Source organism: Rhineura floridana, chromosome 6 (assembly GCF_030035675.1).
Source record: "Rhineura floridana isolate rRhiFlo1 chromosome 6, rRhiFlo1.hap2, whole genome shotgun sequence".
NCBI classification, from domain to species: Eukaryota; Metazoa; Chordata; class Lepidosauria; order Squamata; family Rhineuridae; genus Rhineura; species Rhineura floridana.
Genome location: NC_084485.1, coordinates 103126010 through 103146493, shown reverse-complemented (window position 1 = coordinate 103146493; position 20484 = coordinate 103126010). Strand labels below are relative to the sequence as shown.

The window sequence follows — 20484 nt, the reverse complement described above, 5'->3', positions numbered from 1 at the left end:
ATATCAATGTTCCAGGGGCATCCAGGATGGTGGTGATGGTAGCATGGTCAATGGCCACTGCAAGGAGCTCCATAGACATCAGAAAAATAATTTTTAAAAAAGAAAAAAAGGAACTGCCACCAGCAAAGGTAAGCCCTCCAAGCCTTTCTAAGAATTTCACTTCCTACTACAACTACAACCACAATAAACAAAGTTAGGGCAAATAAATGCATAAATACTCTGGGCATAATTGGTTTAGAGAAATTTTAAAAGTTGCAGTAACCATGTCATGAGCCTGTAATTGTTGTAGAGTTTGCAAACTCAGTTGTAAAACTGTGAAGGATATAGCCTGGTTCTTCTGGTCTGATGCTGTATCCTTCTTCATCAAGCTCAGGTGAATTCTGGTGCAACAAACACAGTGAAACAATAAGATTACTTGCAAAACATAAAATAGCCTTCACCCTTTCTTTTCCCTCTCCCATCGATATCTTATTAATAAGGGCTACTTGTCCAGTGAGCTACTGGCATGTGTAATACTTTCTCAGTTGTGAGTGCTTAACTAGAGTGAAGAGTCTGCCGAGGAATCTATTTTCTCAGCCGTGCAGTCAAACAGCTGTGTTAACTGCTCTGGTTATTATACTAAACAGAAAAGGAACAAATTCCAATGAAACGTCTGTTTGGAAAAATGGAAGACATCAAAGAAGCATGATGAATAAAAAAATTGCATGTATGCCTCTTGCTAAAAAAGGGCTCACTTCCAATCCCTGATAGAATTGTTTTGCACCTTTACTTCTAAAGAGAAGTAAACAGAGACAATGTCCTTGTATCAGGGATCAGGCTGGCTCCTATTTAATAAAATATAATCTAGCCTCCACCTTGGTTAACATGGCCATGTCAATATTCACAACAAAACCAGCCTCTTCTTTTCTGCAGAGGCTTACAAAATTTCTGTGTTGCTTTCCACTACAAAAAGCCACAAAGCTTTTTGTAAAAATACATTAATAAAATACATAAGCATATTAAAAACACAATCAGAACACAAACATCCAATCACTGGTGCTTCCCAAAAGAATATCATGATCAACTGTACTGAAAGTTGCCAAGAGATCCCAAAGAATCAACAGGGACACACTCCCCATCTCTCTGTCTCAAACTGGGTCATCATACAGGGCACCCAAATTGGTCTTAGCGCCAAAACCGGGTCTGAAAACTGATTGAAATGGATCTTGAAAATCAGTCTCATCCAAGAGTTTTGGGAGTTGGTTGATGCCTACCCACTCAATAACCTTGCCCAGGAAGGCAACATTTAGTTATTCAAATCTTCTGGGTCCAAAGAGGAATTCTTAATGAGTGATCTCTCACAGAGGCATGAATTATGTCCTTGGCCCAGCTGGTAGTCCCCTCCTTGCTAGATGTTATTAGCTACAAGGTGCAAGGAGCAAGAATGCAAGAGGACATCTGTACCCATACAAGCGCCTTGTCCACAACCTTATTCTTGATTTGAACCTTATCCATTAAGTTTCAGGTCCCTATGGATACAAATAATCTTGTCCTCAAAATGGCTTTTAAATAACTCACAGCAGACTACTGAAAGTTCCTCCACCACCTTCAGGCTAGTATGTAAAGGCCCCAAACCACCCTGTAAAGCTCCACTGAATGAGACACTGAGGACTGAATGGAGGCAAAGAAGCTATTCTTTTTTGTTGCCTTCACCACCACAAAGTCGGCTTGATAATGAGCACACACTTGTGTTTGACTATATTCATTCAGAGTCTTCCTCCGCTTGCATTGTAGCCGTCTTCCAACCTGCTTCATTGCCCTCAGCTCCAGGGCATATCACAGTGCCACCTGGCCTTGGCTAAGTAAAAGAGAGCACTCAGGGTTGATCATGGCAACCAACCGGGTCATATTCCACAGACAGACCAGGGCCTGAACACATTTGCCACAGCCATCAGCTGGAAAAAACACCGGAGGCATCTGGAAATCAATTGGATCCAACAGTCTTCAATGGCAGACCATTCTAATTGGCCCCTCTTCTCTGCAAAGGAGAAAAGTCACTGACAATCTACATCTTAACAGGAGGTGCTCTGAACATGAAAAGGAACGCAATGACAAAGAGATGCAGTTGGTTGATAAAGCCAAAAGGGTAGAGCTAGAAAAAACAGTTTATTTGGATTACACTGTCTCTGTATCATTCTGTGTAAGGACCCAGCCTCATCGGCATGCCCCCTCCCTGTTGACTTTTCGCCGAGCCTTGAAGACCTGGCTCTTCAGGCAGGCCTATGGGATCTCTGGGGTGGGCTAGGTTTTACACTGTATCAGCGTAAGATGGTCTTTAGATGAGATGTTATAACATTAATAATGTGATGATTATGTATATAAGGAGATTGTATTTTATATTGTACGTCGCCCAGAGTGTCCGTTCAGTCGGACAGATGGGCGTCTGCTAAATAAAATTTTATTATTATTTATTATTATTTACTGAAACATTTTCCAAAATACAATGACTGGGAAAAATGCATGACACATATGTTGGACTAGGACCTGGGAGACCAAGGTTCGAATCCTGGGCCAGTCACTGCCTCTCAGCCTAACCTACTTCACAGAGTAGCTGTGGGGATTAAATGAGGAGGGGAAGAACCATGTTTGTATTCCACCTTGAGCTCCTTGGAGGAAGGGTGGAATATAAATAAATAAATAAATATTAATCATGCCAAACAATACTCCAATCCATATGCCCAACCCCCTCAAGGACATTTTTTTTAAAAAAAGTAGTAATATTTATCTACAGATTATTATATTCATAATACATATATACTTATATACAGAGAGAGAGAGAGAGACAAACAGAGAGAGAGAGGGAGGGGGAGGGAGTAACTTACAGAGTCATTTTGCTATACTGCTAAATCAAGTTTTAAAGGTAAACATTATAAGCAGAAATATATTTGAACTTTTAACTTCTTTTCAACTAAACCAAGCAAAAATTATTCCAAATGAAAATTTAATTTCTGCTAATTATCTTGGACATCTTCCATACTAAAAACACAATCTGTCTGGAATGGAACTCTCCTTATTAGCGTAACTGGTCTTCAGTGTTTTATTGGCTCTTTCCCATTCTTCCAAGGTAATTTTACACTCTAATTAACATGAAGATATTAGAATATATTCCAGAGTAGGGATGGAGCAGCCATTTGAAGCAGGGGTGCAGGACTCCTGCTCAAATGAACTGTGAGCAGAATCGAAGTTGCCTGCTCTGCTCATATTCCACTCGAGGCCAGTCCTCCTTTCCATAAAACTGTGTGAGGCTGACTGCCTGTTGCAGCCCAAGATCACGAGTTCTGACAGCACTGTCAGGGACCATGTTCTTGGGCTGTAAAACCTGGAGCTTCAAAAATGGCCATTGCAGGACAAAAATAAAACCCACTCCTGATAATCCTCATGCCTCAAGGTCTTCAGAAGAGTGTTGCTTTCCGCCCCACACCAGACATTTTAAGAGATGCAACTTCTTGACATCTGCCTGTTCAAAAATCAATGGAAATGATGTTTTTTGCTGTAGGCATAATAAAAGACACTGCAGTGCAGAAAACGGCTGGTGAGGGGCACACATTTTTGTAAGCATTATTTTTGCAGAATGTGCAAAAGCCCTGGAGCTTTTATAAGTACTTGAAAAAAGCAAACATTTTGAACTGAACACAAGGATATTTATGTGTCTCTGTTTCAGAGTAAAGTGTAAACTCAAATACATATTTATGAATGCACTATTTTCCTTAAATAATTTAGTTTTAATAACTGTTAGTTAAGTGTGGTGTAGTGGTTAAAGTGTTGGACTACAACCTGGGAGACCAGGCTTCGAATCCCCACACAGCCATGAAGCTCACTGGGTGACCTTGGGCCAGTCACTGCCTCTCAGCCTCAGAGGAAGGCAATGGTAAACCCCCTCTGAATACCGCTTACCATGAAAACCCTATTCAAGGGTCACCGTAAGTCGGGATTGACTTGAAGGCAGTCTGTTTACATTTACAATTCATTCAAATTACTCTGAGATCATCTCTGTTCCCAGATCCAACTGCAATTTCCAAAATCAGCTGAGATGTAATGCTGAAATAAACTTGATACAACTCTCAATGTTTTATTTCACTTTAAAGCAATTTTGATTGGATAAGTGCTTCTGGAGGAGAAAGGTTAACTCACACTCTCTGTGCTGTTCGGCACTCTGCACTCTAATCTAAATCAGCCCCTTGAAACTATTAAACCTGCAGCAAATGAGAGGCACAATTCAGGTATTTGTTTACTTTGGGTCTAATAACAGCTTTGGAGTGGAGGATCTTAGATCAGGAAAATGGTTTAGGAGGAACAGATTAAATACACACAGAGAGCTGCTGCTTTCCCTAAAAATTGGAGGGCCTCACAGCTGCTTTAAAAATAGATATAATTGTTAAGATCTACTTTTCATGCCATGTTTGTTTCAGCCCTATAAACAAGAGTCCATAATTCCATTCGCCATGGGCAAGCGCTCTTGACTATCTGAGCATGAGGATTCCCAGCAACCTCTGACATTTTCTATCTGAACTGAAATCTGGAAAACGGAAGAAGCAGCAGGAGTCTTTTCGCTTCTCTAAACGACATCAACATGAGAGGAAACTCCATCTTTTTTCATGTTCTCTGCATCTGTCAGAGGCAGAGTCCTATCTCACTTGCATGGAGGTTTGGAGAAGATAAGAAACAGCAGGAGAAACTCCTAATTTTCTAACCTTCTCCAAATTGCTCCAAAATTCTGGCAAGCACAGGTGACGTGGGTGAGTGATGGTGATGTTGCTCACTTGCAAGGTTTTAATAAGACAGAAACAGTGGAAATGATTCTTGCCATTTCTTAGCTAAACCTCTACACAAGTGAGACAAGACTCTGCCTTACTTCCAAGCTCTATGCATGTGCTTGGTGCAGGAGGGCTTAGAAGGGAGGCCATCTGTCATTTGCCCAGCAGTTTGATGAAGGTTAGAAACAGTGAAAATCTCTCTTACTCTTTCTGACCTTCTCTACATTCCAGCACAAATAAGAGAAATTCCCATCTTTCCTCTGAATCTCCTGTGCATACCGCATGCAAGAGGACTTGTGGCATATGTGTTGGTAGCAATGATAGTGGCTTGGGTGGTAAGCCAAGCTGGTATTTGTGGAGCCCAGTATATATAACCAATCACCTTCAAAGAACAAGATATTTCTTTGTGGGCCAAAGTAAAGAGCACATTTGGATTGTTGGGCAGTTGGGTATATCAGCAAAATATTGAGTATTCAGATATTGTTACCAACTTTGTGTTGTCATGATGAGATGTCCTAAAGTGTAACAAAGTAATCAAGAAACACTATGAACTCTCTCTCTCTCCCTCCCTTCAAGAATTCTGATAACAAGGAATGTTCTTGGAAGCATATGAATGTTAGTCAATTACTCTTACTTACGTATCTTTCCCAGTCAATCTCTGAATAAAACCCATTTGGGGCACCATTTGTTCTCTTCTGCAATACATAGTTAAAAATGGTAAGTTTTATATTAAAAGGAAGAAAACATCAAAATGCACTAGTTTCTCAGAAGGCATGACAAAGTCACGAGTTTTCAGTTTGGGATGTAAATTACTGGTCACTTATTTAAAGTAGGCTAGGGCTCCCTTTCAGAGACCCAGTGTGGCATAGTGGTTAAAGTGTTGGACTACGACCTGGGAGACCAGGGTTCGAATCCCCACACAGCCATGAAGCTCATTGGGTGACCTTGGGCCAGTCGCTGCCTCTCAGCCTCAGAGGAAGGCAATGGTAAATCCCCTCTGAATACCGCTTACCATGAAAACCCTATTCATACAGTCGCCATAAGTAAGAATCGACTTGAAGGAAGTCCTTTAGGGCTCCCTTTCAGGATCTAGAAAGAAAATGCCAGTGTTTAAAACTCTTGAATTTTTCAAAGCTGAGGCCAGAGCAGGGATTGCAAAGAACAACCACTATGCTGCATATTCATGGGTAAAGTATGATGGCTGATGGCCAAGACAAATGGGGATGGAACTATAGCTTGGCAGTAGAGCATATGTTTTGCGTGCAGAATGTCCCAGGATCAATCTTTGGCATTGGTCAAGTAGAAGGTGATGCTAAAGACCTCTGCCTGAGACCCTGGAGAGCTGCTGCTAGCCAGAGTATACAATATTAGTTTAAATGGATGAATAGTCTGATCGGGTATAAGGCAGCTTCTTACGCTCCAAATACACTTGAGCTGAAGTAATGAGTACAATGAATAATTTAAATTTAGGAGATTTTAATTAATTAAACAGCCTCATGATATGCTTCATCTCTCAAAACCAAAACTGTCAGGTGATCAAATAGTGTCTTGAGCCATTCACAAAACCTGGAGAAGCATACAAGCTGACTAACTGAAAAAGCTGACTAATGGTGGGGAAAAGGATCACAGAATTGTCATTGAGTTGTTCAGATACAGATTAAATATTTCAATTCAACAAACTATTACCTTCAAAGTTTAAGGATTATCCTATAAAGCATACAATTTTTACATGCCATGTGTGGAATCACCTGTGCTTAACTTCACTTCCTAATATATATTATGAATATAGTGTGATGTCTCTTATGAACCTCGTTTTCAAGCTAAGGGTGCAATCCAACTGGCATACATGCCAGGCCAAGGGGATACAGGATGTGGCAGAGGAGGGAAGGTGCACTGGCAGAATCCCCCCCCCCAGCACAGCTAGGGAACTCTGCCACCACCCGGTGCAGTAGGGGCCCGGCCTGCTCAGCCAAGACTGGCACAAGTGGAACTGGAGAAAGGCCCAAAAAGGGGTGTGCTGGGAGGGTGGAACCAAGGGGAGGGGGACTTACGCCACATCCTGAGCCTATTCGGCTCAGTCCTTTGGCCCTCAGTCCTAGCAGCAGATATCGTGGGGAAAGGGTGGTGGAAGGAAACATGACTTTCTTTTCCTTACATCGAGCCTACTGGTGCAGTCAGCATCCTTCCCTCCCAGTGGCTCCTGAATGGAGATAGGATGTGGTGGCCCACCGCCTTCCCTTCCACAAGGCTCTGCCAAGTTGGATTGCTCCCTAAGCCTGGCATACAAGGTAAGGTAATCCATTTCCATTTCTAGTTACTTGGATCATCATCCATAACAAATGATTCAAATAGAATCCTACTGAATATTAGGAGACATTAACAAACACCTAAACACAATTAGAGATCTATGTGCATACATATAAATACATCAGTATCACAATTGGGAAAACATATGCAATTGGGCATCCTATTTGGACTACACCAAATACATTGAAATAATAAATTCATAAACAGTAACATATTCAGGCATGCAAACATTTTTGTTTGGCCAGGCTTACACACTGTTTCAACCAAGCCCCTAGAAGCTTTAAATCAACATGTCCTTACCGAAACTGATTTTCCTTCTTCCTGTGCACACTCTGGTTTGTTATTGGAGGGTGGATCATGTGGATGAGGGCTGGGTGGCTAGAATGGATTTTGGTTTTATTTATTTATTTATTTATATATATATAAAGGGTTAAAGTATTTGGTGGTTTTACTATTTAAAAAACACATGAAACTACATGGCGTAAGCAAGCTCAGAATGCACTTTTCAAAGGCATTACTTGCCAAATACAAATGTTGCTGGCAGCAGACTATTTTGGAACATATGATAGGGGTCTATTCTATTCAGCAGAAATTAGGTCCCTAGCAGCTGAGTGGCAGGGACAAATGTCCAAACTTTTAAAGACTTTCCTCTTATTTCCTTTAAACAAGGTATTTACAAGACATAAAACTGACATGCATTTCAGAACTATGTCTTCACACATTTTTTCTTCTGCAGAGCCCCCTTTATTTAATCTGGCAAACATAGCACTGGGCCTTTGGAGCATTGCAATGTAACTTAGCATTTTTTTGTAGCTGAACATGTACCTAAAAGAAGGGTAATACTGAGTGTTTTCATCCTGATTTTTTTGCAAGAAAAAGGTAAGCTATGTTTTGATATTAAATAAGTCTTGAATAGTTCCAGGGAAGTGACAGTTCTGTTTCTACTGATCATCAGATATAGTCCTTTATGACCTCTAGTCTACATAATAAGGAACAGACTTATAACATGATCAGTTTTTAAACATGCTTTAAAATTCTGGGGATTTTATCTGTCTCTCCTTTATTAATTTTATTGGAATTTTGTGCTTGCAATTTTTAAAATCAGCACAAAAATAAAACTAAAACATACACGTAGCTGATTGAGCATACATCTTTGTTCTTCAGCCTCATGTTTCAAAAAGTAAGCACCTCATCCTAACCTTTAGAAGGGATTGTGTACAATTTGGGTTCTTCTCCTCCAGATACTTTTAAGAGAAGTGTGATGCAATTTCTGTATTACATGAGAAATGAAGTTACCAAAGTTCTCGCTGCCTCTGAATAGCAACCTATGATCTTGGAAAGCAAAAGATCAAAACATTACACAAGAAAGATAATCAGATTCAGAAGTGCAGGGCTTAACTGCATCAAGAAAAAGATGGGGAAAGCACTAGTGATGAGTTTCTCAACCAGGGGGGCATGTCCCCAGGGGGGTATATGAAGATCTCAGGGAGAGGACACGAGTTCTTCCAAAAATACGTACAATATAGGTTACAAATTAACATTAAAATATTCAAGTATGAAATGTTATGTTCAGAAGGTGAGAAGATCATATGCAGCTTATTACATGATCTGCATATCATCATGGGTGTGAAATAGTTCAGCGTTGCTACAGAAGCCAGGTTTGAAAGAGGGTGTGTGTGTATTTTTATGCTAGATAAAAGGGAGCATGGGTTAAAAAAGGTTGGAAAACACTGCACTAGTGCGTCATAGTGAGCACACTGGGGTGGTAATGGTGGTGAGTAGACCAGCATAGACAGAGCCCTGTATCATTCATGGCTGACACCAAGAAAATAAGGTTGCCCAGAAGTTGCTGGCTTCACAGCTCACCTTGTTTTTCCCATTGCAAAACTTCTAAACTGGAAGCTTTGGTATTTGTGGCTTTCCAGAGACAGCAGGCTGCCTTAAGCGTTACAAGCAAAGAAACAAAAGACAGCGCAAAGGCATTACCTGCTTGCATGTTTTGGTGGAAACCAAGGGACTGTGGGTCAACTAGATATGATGAGATCTATGATCACATCTCCCAGTGTTTGTTTTTTTCTTTGCTTAAAAGCAAATGCTACCAGGAGGTGGGATTTGGACTAGAGATAAATAGCTGGGGCAGTGGGAAAGTTAAGCCTTTCCCCGTAAATGCTGTTTCCTTAACATAAATTGTTCTCTACTTCTCCAACTTTATGGACCTTTAGTGTGGTGACACCTACCCTGTGGAACTCCCTACCCTTAAATATTAGACAGGCGCCATCTCTGTTATCTTTTTGGTACCTATTGAAGACCTTCCTCTTTCAAGAAGCCTTTTAAGTTGAGACCTTATCCCAGTCCGCTTCTGTGTTGGAATTGCTTTTTAACATGCTTTTAACCCTTTTTAAAAAACAATGTTTTTTAACCTTTTTAAAAAATATATATCTTTAAAAACATTTTTAAAAAGCTTTGAAATTGTTTTCTTTTAATGTATTTAATGTCTGTTTTTATGATGTTTTAAAGTGTTTTAGTGCCTTTGTTTGATGCCCTGGGCTCCTGCTGGGAGGTGTCATGCCCGGGTTGGGACTCAAGAACAGAATCACTTGATGAAAGCAAATCAGTTTTTATTAGAGTAATTTCCAGACATAGGCTTCTCCGCCTCATGAACTCTTAACATGAACCAAAACCCGCGACATGGAAGAGAGTTGATAGAACAGAGTATCAAACATTCCCTGTCCCTTATCAAGGGGGCTTTCGGGCGCGAATTCTCTCGCTCTGCCTCAAATTGCCCACATCTATGCCCCTTCCCTCCGTTTTTCTTTGGCGCCTTTTTAACTGTCTTCGGGTGCGGGGCGATGGGGGGGTGGCTACCTCTTCCCCTTCTGATTTGGAAAGGATGGTAGGGAGTGGGGGGGTTGGCCCAACACTTCAGGCGATTTCTCTCTACCCTTCTCTGCAGCCGAAGGGACTTGATCTCCCTCCTCCTCCCCCTCTGTCTGTAACTGCTTCACATTCCTAGGGGTGGAGTGTGTGGGAAACGAGTCTGTTGCCTGTTCAAGGTTTCCCCCCTCTATCTGGGAAGCCTCCTCCTCCCCTCCAGACTGCTCAGCCCAACTGCCCCCCTCTCCTAGCTCATTCTCAGAAACATCAGAATCCCAACCATACATCCTGACAGGAGGAAGGGCGGGATATAAATAAAATAACAAGCAAACAAATAAACAAATAAATAAACTCTATGGTTCTATCATTTTCCCCATCTGCAGCTAATAGCAGCTTGTGGGGAGGATTTAAGCTGAGGGAATGGCATAAGAGAGAAAGCGTTACACTTTTCTATTCCAATGCTCTGGTGCTGATCCAAATCCCTTGACACCCACAACTGCTTTCAACCAAAGAAAAAGAGACTGAAAGATCCAATTATGGGTTTCCAACATTGGTTGGACCTGTCAAAAATAATCCCAAAGATCCCTAAAGGGGCAATTTTACTAAATGGTGAAAAATATTATATTTCTTCAATGTAATGTGACAAAATATACAGTGCAGTAAATATACAGTGCAGTAGAGGAGAGGCTGAAAGAGAGAGCATGTCTGTAAAAGAACCTCCTGTGCTTTCTGTTCAGCATTTTGGTGCTAAATTTAATTGTGGGTGGGGGTGAACAAGTGAGGAGATAATCTGTTGTACAGGGCTTCTGTGTCCCCTTTCTTCTTTTTAGACTAAGTGTTTCTCTCCACATCATCTCAATGATGTGGAAAGGTCTGAAGGAGAAAAGACTGCTAAATGTGCGCAGGCTGTCATTATGAGATGGAACCCTGTGTGCTTAGGATTCCAGCTCATGGGGACATTAGGCAGATTTTCTCCTTCAGAATTCTCCCCAACACATTGACAGTTTCGGACGAGTCAGCGTGGGGTAAGTTAGTGGGGATGTGGCAAGTGCATGTGGGCCCTCTCTCCGTCTCCACATCACTGAAATCACATGGAGAGAAATGCCCAAAGAGAACCCTGGGTCTGTAATTCTCCAAGTCTATAAAACACAATTGGGGCTTGAAGACGGAATCAATGTGCAAATTTGGAAGGTCTGCAATCTCTTTTTTCTGCTGAACAGAGCCTTGGCTAAGCCATTAAACAAAACTGAAAGTTCCAAACTTGGTCTTCTTTTTTAATGTTCAAAGTAAAAGCGCTTAACAAAACACAGTGGGGACGCAAAAGGATATGTGGCTGCAGGCTTTTTTTCAATCTACAGCTGTGACTCTAAACACATCTACTTGGAAATTCAGTTCTTCTGAAATCAATAATATTTACTCACAAGTAAATATGTTTAGGATTAAGGATCCTGGGTCAGAAGTTTAACAAGTGAGACTTATAAGAATATGTATTAAGGCCTTTCCAGAAGACAAAGCCCCTGCACCCGCTTGATGTTGCTTTTAAATACATTATTGTGCTAGCCCCAATCTAGCACCAGCAGTGTGATATTTCATCCCCATTTAATGAATTATGCAGTTCTGCTGTATAGTGTACAAATGTTCAGCCCTGGGAAAAACAACCACAGGAGATGTGCACTCCTCTAGTGCAGAGGGAATGGCATAGCCTTTTAAGAACAAAATAAAATAAAAGGAAAGGAGTTTTTGCAGTAGAATGTTGCTGCAGGAAAAATAAACAGCCTTGCTGGGTTTGTCACTGTTTTGTGAAGACTTAGTTAAATGCTCCTTGACTAGAATTATATACAAAAAGAGAGCATTCAGTTTTAAGGAAAAAACATAATCACAGGCAGGGATGGCAGCGCTCATCACTAATGGTTCTAGCTGTGGCTATGGCACCCATGCAATACATCCTACACAGCACTCACAAAATAACCAGGAATATGCTACGTAGGGGACGAATCCAGTTTCCCCACTGACATAGTACATGCTTAGACAATGCCAAATTCCAGGCCAGATGCATTTTTTTAAAAGGTGGACATCCAAATCCAGACAAATGAAACAGCTGCTCATTTATTGTGCAAAAAGTGATCATCTGGAAAGGCCCTTAGTACTCAAATTCCTGTAATTTAGGAGAGAAATGACATTCTGTATGCTGGTAGTGTTTCCATTCCTTTGCGGAAAATCTGGTGAAGACTACTTGAGTTTTTGTTAGAGTCTGCACAAGATAAATTTAAATAGGAGTTTTAAAGTCAGGAATCAATAAAAAACAAAGTAAAATCCACATCTGAGCCCAACATTCTTCATTGCAAACTTAAAGCCTAATAGCTGATAAGGTACATTTCCTTCTAAAGTCCCGTTCTAGCCGAGATAGAAAACCTAAAACCATAAATACAAGCAACAGTAACTCAGGAGCAACCCTTCTCCTATTTCTATTCTCTATAGGAAGATTTCCTGCATTGTTGTTTTAAAATACTTTCATATATTAAATGTTTTTAAACCTTTCATATATTTGGTAGTATTTGTCCATTGTAATTATTATTATTTGAAGAAAAAGTATTTCACTTGATAATCCACTGAGCCAAAAAAGGATTGAGAGCAATATTGTTCCAGAAAATGGGCTTAGACTCTGGATATAAGCGACTACACATTAATCAGTACAGTAGGGCCCCACTCATACGGCAGGTTACATTCCAGACCCCTGCCTGAAAGTGAAACCTGCCAAAAAGCGGAACTCATTCAATAGAATGGTGCCTGATGCCCAAAACCGTATGAATGAGGCCTTACTCTAATTGAAAGCCTCCGTATTAGTGGAACACCGCAAAGCAGGCCGCCGAAAAGCAGGGCCCTACTGTATATTGAAACGGATAATTTTAATATATTCAATATGATAAAATAGAAATAGGGCAAAGGGTTCAAAATAGCTTATGGCGATTCATGGGATGGAAGAAGCATTTCCCATTAGACACATCTAATTTAAAATGAAGATTTAATATATAAACTGTTAAATACTTACAGTTCCATCTCTATCCGGTGATCCTCTGTAACAAAGTAAAAATAAGTACCATTACAACAAAAGATCAAGCAACTACATTAATTTTTGAAAACAATTGTTTTCATAGATTGGTGTTCTGCACTGCAAAATTATGTCAGTATAGCCCCTTTCACATGTGAATTATGTGAAGGGGTATTATGCATAGGAAAAGGTTGCAGGGCCATGCCACTGGTCCCACACTTGAGGCCATGCTGCTCTTCAGGCCTTCTACAGCTCAGCCCCTCTAGATCTCTTCGCACATAAACTTTCCATGCGTTCTGAAACCATATAGGATTGGGGTCCTAAACACATCAAAGATCCACATCTAACTTGTGGACTGGGACAAGGACCTGCATAACCTCAGGGGCATACCAGTGGTGCAGCCCCACTGTCCCATACATCCCATCATGCTCCTTCACACATGAAAGGGACTTACACAAGTGACTTGAGACTAGGGATGTTCCAGAATTCTGCCCAGTTTGGATTTGGTACAGAATTTTCTATTAATTCATTTATTTGCTATTATTGAGGATCGAATTTTTAAGTAGTGATTTTCTGCAGCCATTTTCAGAAATTGATTTATATATATATAATGTTTTATTGATATTTCCTTTCAAAATATTGTTTTCCTTTAATTTACCAATGTTTCCTTTCAAAATATTGATATTAATATCAATGTTTTTTTCTAGGGGGTGACAGATTGGTAAAAGCAGCAGCTTGTGGTCCAAGATCGAACTTGAATTGACACCAGCCTGTTAGGTCGACAGTATGCTTTTGAACTGCTTGAGACACCTGTGTGACTGTTTTACATCAAATCAAAACAGGTTAGTTGACTGAGAAGAGAAGATGTAGCAGCAAGGCAGTCAACAAGGCATACTTTCATCATAGACATCTCTACCTGCTGCTGTTTCACCACCACCACCCCCAAAAAAACACTTGAAGCAACTCTCCTATGAGGAAAGAAGTATCAGCCGATGAAGCAAATAGCTATCGCAGTTCCTGCTTTTAAAAGGTTATATAAAAGACCATGCACTTTTTGTTTACATTTGCACCCAGGCTATGGTCTGAAGGCACATGAGGCCACCACCTTGCTGAAGCTAAGCAGGTCTGGGTCTGGTCAGTGCCTGGATGGGAGACCACCTGGGAACCACATGTATGCCACCTTGGGTTCCATGGTGAAAAAAAGGCGGGGTATAAATGTAACAAACAAACAAACATTTTTAACAATTTGTTACTGGTTTTTAATGCTTTGGAATTCTTGCTGACAAGAGCAAGGGCAAAAATGCTTTAAAAATAAGTACTAGTTTCTCTCTCATTAAACCATATTCAAGGAACACATGGAAGGGAGTGGGGCCATACATGCTGGTCCTGCCTCCAGCATTACCGTCCCTTTAGGATTCTCTCTCTTGCAGGGAGGATTATGAGCCCATTCTATTGAAAGTGCTTAGAATTTTCTTTCAGGTCTTCACACTAAACTTGTGAAAGTTGGAAGTGGAGGAGGCAGGAACAGGGATTTATGGTGAGGGTCTGCTAAATACAGCCCACACACACACACACACTGTGGATGCAAGAAGATCTAACCCCTAAATAAGGCTTCTCTCTTTCCACCACAAATTTCTATCTGTGAAATAAAAATAACAGCCTATGTGCACAAGGCTATTTGTCAGACTGAACACAATAAAGGAGGATAAAACATCTCACAAGTAAAGATTGCTATATATTAAGCATAGCAGTAGTGGAAGATAGCTGACAAGACCGCCACAGTTTCCTGATAGCAGGCTCATTTCACTTCTATAAGATCTCAGTATTTAGAGATTCATACTGCAAAATAGGAGGAAAAAGTCTGAACAGGAAAACAGCACCAGAGGCCTCAGCCATTAATGTCCTCACTAACTTATGTGTTTCAAAATTGTATTTTCGACCATCCCATCATAAATACACACTTCCATTTTATGATAGTATTTATTATTTATTTATTTATTTATTTTTAAAACTTATATACCGCCCGACTAGCAATAGCTCTCTGGGCGGTGAACATAGATACAATAAAATACAATATAATACAAAACATCAGTCGAAAATCAAATTTCACAATCTAAAAACAGCAAAGGCTAAAATCAAATTACAAACATTACAATCATTAACAAAAAATTAAAATGCCTCGGAGTAGAGAAAGGTTTTAACCTGGCGCCGAAAGGATGATAGTGTCGGCGCCAGGCGAACCTCCTCGGGGAGACTATTCCATAGTTCGGGGGCCACCACTGAGAAGGCCCTTGATCTTGTCACTGCCCTCCGGGCCTCCCTATGAGTCGGGACCCGGAGGAGGGCCTTCGTAGCAGACCGTAGTGTACGAGCCGGTTCATAGCGGGAGAGGCGTTCCGACAGATATTGAGGTCCCGCGCCGTATAAGGCTTTATAGGTTAATACCAACACTTTGAATTTGGCCCGGAAGCGTATTGGAAGCCAGTGCAAGCGGGCCAAAACAGGTGTTATATGGTCAGACCGCTTCGTTCTTGTTAGCAGTCTGGCCGCCGCATTTTGCACCAGCTGTAGCTTCCGAACCGTCTTCAGAGGTAGCCCTACGTAGAGCGCATTACAGTAATCCAAACGTGAGGTTACCAGAGCATGTACTACTGATGTAAGATCCTCCTTACTCAGGTAGGGACGTAGCTGGGCTACCAATCGAAGTTGGTAGAACGCATTCCGTGCCACAGAGGCTACATGAGCCTCAAGTGACAGGGAAGAGTCTAGAACGACTCCCAGACTACGAACCTGTTCCTTTAGGGGGAGTGTAACCCCATCCAGGACAGGATATGTATCCACCATCTGATTGGAAAAACCATCCACCAACAGCATCTCAGTCTTATCAGGATTGAGTCTCAGTTTGTTAGTTCTCATCCAGTCCATTGTCGCGTCCAGGCAACGGTTCAGCACATTGACCGCCTCACCTGAGGAAGATGAAAAGGAGAAGTAGAGCTGCGTGTCATCAGCGTACTGGTGACAACGCACTCCAAAACTCCTGATGACCGCACCCAACGGCTTCATATAGATGTTAAAAAGCATGGGAGACAAAACCGAACCCTGCAGGACCCCACATTGGAGTACCCACGGTGTCGAGCAATGTTCCCCAAGCACTATCTTCTGGAGACGGCCTGCCAAGTAGGAGCGGAACCACTGCCACGCAGTGCCTCCAACTCCCAACTCCGCAAGCCTCTCCAGAAGGATACCATGGTCGATGGTATCAAAAGCCGCTGAGAGATCAAGGAGAATCAACAGAGTTACACTCCCTCTGTCTCTCTCCCGACATAGATCATCAAACAGGGTGACCAAGGCCGTCTCAGTGCCGAAACCGGGCCTGAAACCCGATTGAAATGGATCTAGATAATCGGTTTCATCCAATAGCGCCTGGAGTATAAAGCTACACCATTCATGCTCCCAGAGAGCCCATAAAAAGGGCAACTTAAATTATTAAAGATTATGCTGGGCATTTGGGTTGATGCAATGTAGACTATTTGTTATCTCAATATTTTTCTCCAGAGAAATATATTTAAAACAGTTTTTGTTGTCTCTGTGCCATTGTAGTAAGGTATCAACATTGGAGGGAAGGGTTTTTTGAGAATAAGCTGGTTCTGTCTGGTTTCTTGATAGACTGACATTGGTATGCGCAATAAAACAAAATACACATTTCTGCCTGTTCCTCTCCATGTTGTTTGTTCATGTAGTCCAGTTCCCCTTTAAATTAAGATTTCATAAGGACAATGTGCATTCCACAAATAGTCTTACAGTAAAAATATAACTAGTTGTCCCTGATATTTTAGGGAGAGTTATTCAGGTTTACCAGATTTAGAAGACTACAAATCACATTTAATTTTCAAAATTGAATAAATAAAAATGGAATCAATATTTCCCATTTTATTCACTGAAAAATCATATTTACTTCTTGGTGACCGTACCTCTGATACTTTATCAAATTTAAATGGCAGCAAACATTAATTTGCCACTGTATAGACATGCAGTGGTGGAGGCGAACCCATAAAGCGATATCCAGTGTTGGTCATTCTCAGACTAGATTCATTGAAAATCAATGGTCTTAAGAAACAAGTCCATTGATTTTCAGTAAAACCACATATTTTTAGTGGGTCCAGTCTGAGAATGACCAACATTGGGTATCATTCACAATACGTAAGCTTGTAAAGAGTTTGTTGTGCATATGCATTACATTTTTATGTGTAGAAGGCACTGTATACAACAACGTAATGTATACCGAACAGCCCTTAATGCTTACTCTCTAATCAGAGAAGTGCCAGGACTCAAACCTGCCTAGGAAGTCATGGCTTCTAATCTCAGATCGATGGAGGTTAGTTTTTTAGTAGTGCGGGAAATGCACTCTGCCCTTCTTCAGAGGTACCATTATCTTTCTTATGTTACATGTTCCAGAACTGGAGCCCAAGCACTAAAACAGCTTCAGCCACTGAATGTGGATCCTCTAAGTGGATCTCAAGAATAGCTGCAGCAACCTCCTGTAGCCTGTTGCTAAGCAAGCCATTCACAAGCTGGGTCTGCAGTAGAGGTATGCACCTTGAAGGTGAGACAATAACTGTTTTCCCTACACTTGGGGCAGACCATAAACATGTTATTGACAACTAATACTGTTTTTCACTTTTTCCCAGATCACCAAGAGTTATATTCCAACTTGCTTCTGACGGCTTCTTCTCCCTCTTAAACAATGAACAGATGGAAGGATCTGGCAACTGCTACCTCACAATTCTTATCTATAAAAATTATTCCTTGTAAGTCAAGTATCACTCAGATTTTTCCAAAATGGGCAAAAACAATCCACAAAACAATCTGACAGGCAAACTGACCCGCAGTAATTGAAGGGGCAGACACAGGATGGCCAGTATCACTGAGGGCATTTTCACCCATTATTTTAATTTTTTTTTAAATGCATTTATTTGCCACCACCATCTTTCCATCTTTTAGCTCTTTCCACACTGATGTTTTCCATTTAAGCTTGTCAGAAAAAAATAGTTCAATTTGTACCAAAAAATGTGCTCCAGAAACAGAGGACAGGAAAACAGAATATTCCCCCCCCACACACACACACACATCATCCAGAAAGTGTGGATTGCGTGTTACAAAACAACTTCACATCAAAAGCTATTCACCAATCCCATCATGTTCTAAACAATCACCATGACAGTGAAGTATAGCTGAAAAGCCAGGACAATTCTATATAGGCAAAAAGCATCACATGTTTTCTTTTTCTAAGAGATGCCTTTGCTTACAGTCAAAGCTCTGTGTTCAGATTAGGGATGGGATCTGCTGGCTAGTGCTGTTTCGAAAGCATTCTGTCAACCTAACCGGCAAGTATTGATTCGAGTTTGTTCTTTGCCTGCTACCCACTGCTTTTACTGATCCATTTTTTTTCCTCCCAAAAAATATTGATATGAATATCAATATTTTGAAAGGGAATATCGATAAAATTATTGGCCTTAATATAGATATTTTAGAGATGGATTAAAAAAACAGTTTTTTGAAAATAGCTGCAGAAAATCACTACATTAAAATCTGATCTGCAGTGATAAGAGAATAAGCAAACTAATGGAAAATTCTGTACCAAATCCAAATTGGGCTGACTTCTAGCACTTCCCTAATTCAGATATATTACACAATTAGAAAAAGATTTTTTTTGGAGGGCCAAATCCCATAAGTATTTCAAACAGAAAGTTTCAGTCTCAGTCTTTCAGAAAAGGATTAGTTTTTGAGGAATGAAGTAAAGCCTTAAAGATTTTTTTCCAAGGGAATATACAGGTGATCTACAAAATGCCCAAAGACACCACCATGACTTGAAAACATGCAAAATGATCTAAGACACCCACAAAATATCAGGCAGTTCTCACATGTAGTGGTAAGGTATTTTAAAGTATGCATTACTGGACACTGCTTTGCTGATATTTGATTGTGCATTTCAAATAGCACATTTAATATTGGTATAATTTACCACCATTCAAGATTGACACCCTTGCTCTTTCACTCTACATACTTACGTGGAGTCAGTGTCCTTTTCTTTCTTCCGTATTCCAAAGGCTTTCCTTGTACGTTTTTTCAATCCTGTGGAGACAAAAGGGAAAATATACATTGAATCACTCCGATAGCTTAAAATTTGTTATAAACCAGCTTGAGTGAATTGGGCTTGAAGGTATAATAGACGCTCTAAAAATAATGTTAACAATATTATGGCATAATGAATAAAACACGACTGGTGGCTCTGTAATTTATTAACATGCACAATTAGAAGACAGAATGGCTTTAGAACCAACACACAAAAAAGGCATTTTTTTCCAATCCCAATCAGGGCAGCATATTTTTTTATTATTTATTTATTTATTTAATAAATTTATATCCTACCCTTCCTCCCAAAGGAGCCCAGGGTGGGAAACAACAAGTGATCAAACATCTTAAAAGACTTTGTTGTTGTCGTTGTTGTCGATTTCCTTGCAAATACGACTCAAAGCAACTCACAACAACAGTAAAACACTGAAACTAATTATAACATACAAACCTTATAAACACATTTGTAGAAATAAAAGATCGGTCTTGCAAAACCTGCCTTAACTATTTTTAAACTATCTTTAAAACAACTGCAATGCAGATGCAGACTGGGAAAGATCTTAAAAGGCTTCTTGGTCTTCAGTAGGTGTTGAAAAGGCAACAGAGACAGCGTCTGTCTAATATTTAATGGGAGGGAATTCCAAAGGATAAGTGCCACTGTTACACTAGAATTTAAGGTTCGTTCCCGCTGGTTGAGAAAACCCAATCACTCAAACAACAGAGACTCAAAATAGCAACCAAGGCCTTTTATTATCTATATGGTTTGCAAAGCGGAGATCTCACAGTGACTCGTGTCAGTCTATGAGATCTGAAGCATACATGATTTTACAGGCAGTTATACACTTTGGTTCCAAGAAGTTGGCAGTACACACAAATTCCGAAGGTGGAGGTAGTCATGCTCTGTAATTTTGCACTGTAGCTACAAGATAAGCAAATTGCAACCTCTAAATGGACATTGTATTCTTCACAGTTTTGCTGACTTCTTAGCAAATAGTCAATGACCTAATGTTGTCAACTTACCTAAACTTAAAAGGTCACTTGTTAATATCATTCTACATGTATTGTCAGCATTTCTATAGGTACAGGAAACTTTTAATTACATTTTCAGTGTAACACCACAACAGCACTACATTGTGCAGAATGGACCTCCTGATAAGATGATATTTGCAGGAGGCCCTCACTCTGAGAGTGTAGTGATCGATTGGGCACATAGAAGGAGATGAGACGATCTTTCAGGTATACTCCCAAGTAATGTTAGGTTAAGGACCACACTACAAATGACAAAATAATCAGACAAGAAAGTAAGTAGCAAATATTTTAAGGTATGAA

The 20484-nt window shown here is 40.4% G+C and overlaps 1 protein-coding gene across 8 annotated transcripts in view; it reads right to left on the bottom strand.

Moving 5' to 3' along the window:
* The window catches only part of SGIP1 (SH3GL interacting endocytic adaptor 1), a 245368-nt gene that overhangs the window by 113108 nt on the left and 111776 nt on the right, over window positions 1-20484 (bottom strand). For 7 of the 8 annotated variants that reach the window (XM_061633360.1, XM_061633359.1, XM_061633364.1 and 4 more), the window contains 4 exons: window positions 19092-19155; window positions 13024-13048; window positions 5432-5488; window positions 326-380 (listed from right to left, as the gene is read on the bottom strand). In XM_061633360.1, the coding sequence (XP_061489344.1) occupies window positions 326-380; window positions 5432-5488; window positions 13024-13048; window positions 19092-19155 (201 nt within the window). Of the gene's footprint in view, window positions 1-325; window positions 381-5431; window positions 5489-5805; window positions 5883-13023; window positions 13049-19091; window positions 19156-20484 lie in introns of all 8 variants that reach the window. The other variant, XM_061633362.1, reaches the window with a different exon arrangement.